The sequence below is a fragment of the Dipteris shenzhenensis genome, chromosome 13, assembly GCF_047967505.1.
Source record: "Dipteris shenzhenensis isolate YYH24624 ecotype China chromosome 13, Dip_SZ_1.0, whole genome shotgun sequence".
Lineage (NCBI taxonomy): Eukaryota > Viridiplantae > Streptophyta > Polypodiopsida > Gleicheniales > Dipteridaceae > Dipteris > Dipteris shenzhenensis.
The window spans coordinates 8,089,916-8,097,966 of NC_141608.1; the positions used below are offsets into that span (position 1 = coordinate 8,089,916).

General features: G+C 43.7%; 1 protein-coding gene across 1 annotated transcript; it reads right to left on the bottom strand.

Annotated features, from left to right (window-relative positions):
- Positions 1 to 3,013: 3,013 nt before the first annotated feature.
- Positions 3,014 to 5,612, bottom strand: LOC147894984 (pentatricopeptide repeat-containing protein At3g53360, mitochondrial-like). Its single transcript, XM_087384281.1, has one exon. The coding sequence runs from the start codon at positions 5,610 to 5,612 to the stop codon at positions 3,468 to 3,470; it is 2,145 nt and encodes a 714-aa protein (XP_087240407.1). The 3' UTR covers positions 3,014 to 3,467.
- Positions 5,613 to 8,051: the final 2,439 nt, after the last annotated feature.

The window sequence follows — 8,051 nt, forward strand, 5'->3', positions numbered from 1 at the left end:
AGGCATTCACAGCTTCAGAAAGAAGCAAAGGCAAAGGCAGATCATATAAAAAAATTGGTCATCATCAGCAAAGCCAGCATCAGCATCAGCATCATCCTCAGCAACATAGAATCAGCAAAGAGGAAATCATTCCAACCGAGGAAGATTTCAAGGATAAGGGAATGCATCCACCAATGTGTCAAACATCTAGTGCAACTACTGTCACAAGTTTGGACACTATGAAAGAGATTGCCACAAGAAGCAATACGACCAAGGCGGTCAATCCAATAGTAATCGAGGGAATTTTCGAGGCAAAGGAAATCATCGTGGGTTTGGTAAAATTTTCTGGTTATTTGGCAGATTTACTCTGGCACAGGCCCAATACTCTCTTTTTTATCATTGGGTCAGATTTGGGCGCTGTGGATAATTTGGAAGCAAAGGAATCGAGTTTTCTTAGGGAACCCATTGTTCAAACCGTATGAATTTTTTAGAGCATCATTTCGGCAATCTTTATATGATGCTTGTCATGAGAATGACTTGGATGTATCTTCTCTAGAGGTGTTTTCCCAAAATTTTTGATTTTTCATAATAGTCTTTTCTAGAGACTGTTCTTATTGTTAAAACTTTTTTCCAATATAAATACAATGGTTTCACCCCAAAAAAAGTGTGCGTGTGCGTGTGTGTGTGTGTGTGTGAGAGAGAGAGAGAGAGAGAGAGAGAGAGAGAAGACTAGAATGAGAGTCTCTTCAAATTCAAAATGCCTACACTCCATTGACTAGAGAGGTTTCAAAATACCCAGTATCCATAGGTCCCATTAAGCACTCTGAAGTCCCTTCTATGCATATAGTGTATTTCTTCTAAACCCCCACTATCTCATACAAGAAAGCAAGGTAGGGCGGAGACCTTTACTTATGCACAGTAGGAGAAACCACATGCTTGAAGGATGGGCAGTGAAAGAAAGAGGGTGGCGACTATACGATACACATTGCTACAGTGCAAGGTCTCAATACTACCTACATGCACAAGTGCTCTAGGCACATGCAGATAGCCATGTACATCCACGAGGGACCTCAGCATAGGAGGAGCTACTTGGAGGTGCATTCTAGGTACTTGGGTGGGTGCCTTTAGGGGAGAGGTTTCCTGACCACGGGCTTAGTGGGTGTAGGGACCTTTAGCTATGCATAGTAGAGGAAACGACATGCTTGAAGGAGAAGCAGTGCAAGAAAGAGGGTGGGGACTACACAATACACATTCCTAAAGTGCAAGGTATCAATACTTCCTGGATGCACACAGTGCCTTCTAGGCACCTATAAGTAGCCGTGTTCATGAGGGACCTCAGCATAAGAGGAGCACCTCAGCATAGGAGGAACCACTTGTAGGTACATTCTAGGTCCTTAGGTAGGTACCTTCAGGAGAGAGGGTTTCTTATCATAGGCTTAGTGGGTAGAGGGTTTTTTACTCATCTGTTGGAGAGCGAACAAGTTTCAAGAGGCGAGGTAGCTCACAAGGAAATTACAATTCTCTCTCTCGTTTAGATCCCTACTTGGTAACAAGTGCAAATCTGAAATTTGCATTGCTCAATCAGGCCTTCAAGGCCAGTTGCATTATGAAGATCAGGCTAGAGAAAAGAACCCCAAGTATGTATAGTTGCAACCATCTCCACCAATAACACATCTAGGTAAAGTGCTCCCTATGTAAAGTATGTATAGGATGCAACCATCTCCACCAATAACACATCTAGGTAAAGTGCTCCCCATGCATGGTGCTCGAGATATATTGAAGATCATGACATTGGTTTTACCAAGGTTGAACTTCAAGTCATGTGTCTCCTAGAAAGCATGAAGGACATCCAAGTACCATTGGAGCCCATATGCTGGGGAAAAAAAGGACCATGTCATTTGCGTATAGGAGAACTTGGAGCAAGGATTTGGCTAGAGAGCAGCCAACCCCACCTAAAGTCCCAATGAAAATCTCAAGCTCGTCTATATAGAGGCCAAACAAGGTTGATGATAATGGACAACCTTGTTTGACTCAGATAGTAGTCAATCTCTTATGTCCCCCTATGCATGTCCAAGCCCTACCTGAGACTCTCATAAAGTGCCATGATTGCCCAAGTGATCTCTTGATCATACCTCAACTTCTACAGAGTCTGACAAGTCGAGCTCACAACAAATTATTGAAAGCTTTGCAAAATTCCACAAAGCAATAATAAACCCTTTGTCTCCGTGACCTGGCCTCCTCAATGACCGTTCTGACTGTGAGTATGTGATCTATGGTGCTGTGATTTCTCTGGAAGCCTGCCTACTCCACAGCTGAAGCTTTGCAAACCGGCTAATCTTTGTGTCAAGCATTAATGCATAGATCTTGGACATGATGTGTCCAATCACAACGGTCCTGTACTTTTCCGAGCTCATCGGATCTCTTACCTTGTAAATGGAAGTAATGGTGTTAAGGGTCCAAGTGTGAGGGAAACCGGTGCAAACCCCTACGTTGAAAGCTTCGCTATGATTCTCTAGAGATATAGTGTCTTACAACATTCTCCCCAGTTTGTTACCAATAAGATGTACCTGAGAAAACAACAGTGCCAATAAGAAAGCTAAGAGGCCATTGAAACATTCATACCATAGGGATACTTAGGAGATAGTCACAACACAGCTGCGAAATTTTCATTTACTTAAGGACCTAGGTCAAGGTTTTGGCCTTGGCAAATGTCAGGACGATAGAGTTGGAAACCCACCGTTTCTTAAGGATCTGGGTCGAGGTTTTGACCTTGGCAAGTGTCAGAACGACAGAGTTGGCAACCCACCATTTCCTTCTCATGAAACTAAGTGTGGATGTCTCAAGCAGGTTTAGTTGTGGCTGTGTGTAACTTGTCATGTTTTGCTGTTTCTGGTCTCTTTTGCCATTGTCGCTTCTTTGTTGATTCTTCTACTTTGATGTTGTAATGCTGCAATGTAGCTTCAGAGCCATATATGCAAGCTTCCAACAGGCTTTCCACACGTCTGCTTTGGAATTCAATTTGTGCTAGTGTTAATCACCTTAGGCCATTGCACACTCTCGTGCTCTTGCCCCTCACTTGTCCTCATCACATGAAGATGGAGGTCTCATGTGAAGATGAAACATGTGATAGCAACTGGGATTAGGGATTTTGCCCATTAGAGTACATTTATTCACTTCTGTTTTGCAGACTCCAGGTGGGATACTGGAATATGGTTGTCTCAATTTCTGCTCACTTGTTGCCTTTGACGTTAGACCTGGGAAGCTGTGTCATTAAATCTCCTTCTGTGTGATGTCCTTGCACCTGTATTCGCCAGCTTGGCCGTCAGCATACAATTTCATATACAGTAGCATGAAAACAATATTATAGCTTCATGTCTGACTCTTCCTTCAACTTACTAAGTCTTAGAATGGCACCTGTAATTAAGCTTCTTTAAGCTGCAATTTCTGAATGGCATGTCCTTGCCCTGTTAATGACAATTAGTGCCACTTCAGACTGCATGAAAGGCATTGTTCATGACAACTGCTAGCCTCCCAACAGCAGCATAAATGTTTGACAGTGTTACATATGATGTAGCATCATCTGGATCCAACTCAAACGCGTGATCTGCAGCACGTTCCCCACGCTCTGCATCAACCTGGGCTTGGCAGGCACCCAGCAGTATAGTCCATGACACAACCGTGGGTTGAAATGGCATGTGATTGATCAAATCTTCTGCATCATTCAGCCGTCCCAATCTTCCCAAAAGGTCAACCAAGCAATTGTAGTGATCAAGGACAGGTATGCAATGGTCATTAGGAATGGATAGAAAGCAGTCATAAGCCTCGTTTAAAAGACCAGCATGGCCACAGGCAGAAAGTATACTGACAAAGGTGATCCTGTCTGGTAGAATAGACGACTCTTGCATTTTGGCAAAAAGAATAAGGGCTTCCCGCCCTTCCCCACACTGGGCGTATGCCGCAATAATCGCAGCCCATGAGACTGCATTGCGTTCTGGCATTTTATGGAATATCCTCTGAGCATCCTCCAGGCTGCCACACTTGCCGTACATGTTGACAAGGGCATTGCCTATGATGACATCAAGCTCTAATCCATTGCCCTCAATGAACGTGTGAATCCTTTTGCCTTGTGTTAGAGCTGTCTGACTGGCACATGTGGACAAAACGCTGACAAATGTGATGTTATCCCACTGAGGCATTGAGTCAAACATGGCCAGGGAATCCTGCAGGCTGCCACACTTACCATACATATTGACAAGGGCATTCCCTACAGCAATATCAGAATCACATCCACTGCATATTAAATGAGCATGCATCCGCTTGCCTTCAGCCAGGTCTTCCCTGCTAACACAGGCAGATAGGATAGTGACAAAGGTGACCATCGTTGGAGTAATCCCTTCGCAATCCATTTGCTCATAAAGTTGAAGGGCATTTCGGTCCTGCCCATGCTTGGCAAAAGATGCAATTATTGAATTCCACGAGACCACATCTCTCTCACGCAATTTTTCGAAACACTTGCGTGCATCATCAAGGCTGCCACACTTGCCATACATATTGACAAGCGCGGTACCCACAGCAGCATCTAACTCTAATCTAGAACCCAGGATATTGGCATGCATAAGCTTGCCTTTGGCTAAGGCTCGCTGACTTGCACATGCATCAAGAATACTTGTGCAGGTAACCTTGTTAGGCATTACTCCCTCCTGTTGCAATTGATTGTAAAGTTGAAGGGCATCCTCAATGTGCCCATTTTGGGCACACCCTGCAATCATAGCGTTCCACAGAACCAAATCTCGCTTGGGCATGCTAACAAACACACTGTATGCATTTGCAAGGCTGCTGCACTTGCTATACATATTCACAAGAGCCGTGCCTACAATAATGTCCAATTCAATGTCAATTCCCACGATGTGGGAATGCAACTGCTTGCCTTCAGCTCTGGCTGTTTTGCAGGCACATGCAGAAAGTATGGTGACGAAAGTCACCTTGTTTGGCAAGACTCCCTTCTGCTGCATGTTGTCAAAAAGTATGAGGGCATCCTTGCCTTGCCCATGCTGGGTGTATGATGCAATCATGGCATTCCACAAGGCCACATCCTGCTCAGGATTTCTGTCAAATATACTTCGAGCATCCTCCAAGGCACCACACTTGCCATACATGTTCACAAGAGCAGTTTTGACAACAGTATCTATAATTAACTCATTTAAGCCTAAACGGGAATGTAACTGCTTGCCTTGCCGGAGAGCTTTTAGCGTGGCACAGGCAGAAAGAACGCTCACAAAGATGAACTTGTTTGGGATAGCACTTTCCTCCTGCATTTGATGGAAAATCTGGAAAGCCTCATCGCCCTTTTCGAGCCGAGCATATGCACTAATTATGAAATTCCAGGAATACATATCTCGATGCATTCTGACAAACAGACTGCGTGCATCCTGAAGGGCGCCCTCTTTGCAATACAGGCGCAAGAGGAGGTTTTGTGGAAATGTACTGCCCGAAGCTGTGCAATACGGTGATGTACGATCGAGATGTGTGACGAATCGCAGTTGAGGAAGCTGGGGAAGCATCAATCCAGCAATCTCAAAGAAACCCAAATGCGCACAGTTAGGAATAGTCCTTCTGGGTGCCTTACCTAGCATGCCAAGAACACTAACGTGGGGAAGCAACAAGTACTCGTGCAATGGATGCGCACTGCCTGCAAATTCCCATTGCGCGAACTCGCAGTTCTATTCTACAGTAGTTACATCATCATCATCATCATCATCATCATCCTCCTTCTCATTAAGGGCTGTTTCCACGCAGCCTAGACGCAAGCAGCTCTGTCCGGAAGCCTCAATTCACACACACGTGCGGTGGTGGTGACATTCCAAGCTCCGGTGCGCGATAAAATCACTCAAAGTTAGCGAAGTCGAATTGTAGGGAAGTGCTACTACTGTAGCAACAATCATTAATGATGATTACTGGGTAAAACATTTGGGAGAGTGGGAGTAATGGTTGGGAGCCTTGATCTTCCAGCCCTAGGGGAGTGGAAGCCTTGAACTTGGGGGGGTATGAACGTGGGTGTTTTGAAGCTTGTAAATTTTTGGGGACTTTACGGAAATTTTATGAAGCTTGAAGATGTGCAAAAAATTTAAGGCTTGCCCTATATGCAGCCTCTTGGCTAACATCAAAGGGGGGAGGTGGGCTGGTTGTGCAGTGAGCAACCAAGATTTTTCTTCTTCTTAGTTTTTGAGGCTCTTGGAGAGCCCCAACAAACTACTCATGGCAGTATTTACAGCCCCTTCGGGCCTTGGACATTGCACCTGTTGGGATGGAGTTGCAAAAGTGTTCTCTAAGGCATCCTTGTGCACCTCTTCCCTGGGAGGGACCCATTGGTTTGGGCCCCAACAATAGGCTGGATTGGAGGGGTCTGCATCTTAGTCTCCTGAGCAGTGGTCCTGGAGGTCTTTGATGAAGGAGAGCTTATCGTAGGTCATGCAGTGTGAATGGGTCTTCGTGCAAGTGAGTCCAGGATAAGGATCCTAAATGTGTATGCACCAACTTGTAGACAACACCATCCTAGTTTCTAGAGGCAACGGATAGAGCGCCTCTCTTGGATTGTTGGAGGCAACTTCAACAACCTAGAGTTTGCAGAGGACAAGTAGGGAGGAGTCAATTTTGTTGAGATGCTGAGGCGATGGAGAGGCGACTTCAACAACCTAGAGTGTGCAGAGGACAAGTAGGGAGGAGTTTCTTTTGCTGAGATGCTAGCAATGGAGAGAAGCACTTGTGAGCACTTCATCCTTACAATCAATGGCAAAAACCCTAGAAGAGAGGTAGTGTTCACTAGGCTCCCTGCCGGCAACCTCCACTTTGCTTTTGGACCGAGGAGACTGCTGGAGCACCTCGACAAATTTTACATTGGGGATTGTGTGGTCCTCTGTGTGTGTGTGTGTGTACACACACACACATTCAATAGTAGCTGACATCTATAAGCAGCAAGAGGGAGCATCCAGAGTAGTTGGGCATCTTGTGTGTGTGTTATATATATATATATATATACACATGTTGATATGTATACATACTAAATACATACATACATACATATATATATATATATATATATATATATATATGTATGTATATACATATACATACACACACACATATACATACATGTATATATATGTATATACATACACACACACACACACACACACACACACACACACACATATATATGTGTGTGTGTGTGTGTGTGTGCGTGTGTACATACATACATACACACATAAATGTATGTATGTATGTATGTACGTATGTATGTATGTATTATATACATACATATATATACATATATTTATTTATATTTATATTTATATATATTTTATATATTTATATATTCATACATTTATATATTTATATGTATATAATGTATGTATGTATTTATATATTCATACATATATTTATTTATATTTATATTTATATATTTATATATTCATACATTTATATATTTATATGTATATCATGTATGTATGTATGTATGTATACACACACACACACACACATATATGTGGGTGTGGGTGTGGGTGTGGGTGTGTGTGTGTGTAGCTGAGATCTGGAGGCAGCAAAAGGGAGCATCCAGAGTAGGTTCGGCATCTTGTGTAGTGGATGATAAGATCTAATAGAGCAGCTAAGAGCTACAATCCCAGGCACCTACAATGAGACATGCTCTTCAAGAGTGGGAGAGAGCATTGCAATGGGACGTAGCATCCATAGAGAGACTCGAAGAGCAAGATCCATGCTACCATTGGCTCATTGACCAATGTGAGAGTGCGATGCATGACTTGTAGGCCAGCGAGATTCATTAAGATGAGTTCTCGTACCATTCCTCCCAGGCCATATGGTGCAGCAAGGAGACAAGATGACCAGGAAGTTCTGAAAAACCATTGGGCCACGGTCAATAGGTACACAGATTCAATGATTGCGAGATGCATAGAGGTAGATGCACATAGACCCTGAGCAGATGCTTGACTAGACCACGAACTTCTATTGGTAGTTGTTTTAGTTTGAGGAGGAGTCACTCGTGACTTTTGTAGCCC

Excerpts from the sequence above, each read along its gene's own strand:
- LOC147894984 (XM_087384281.1), bottom strand. The coding sequence starts at position 5,612 with ATGCTAGGTAAGGCACCCAGAAGGACTATTCCTAACTGTGCGCATTTG.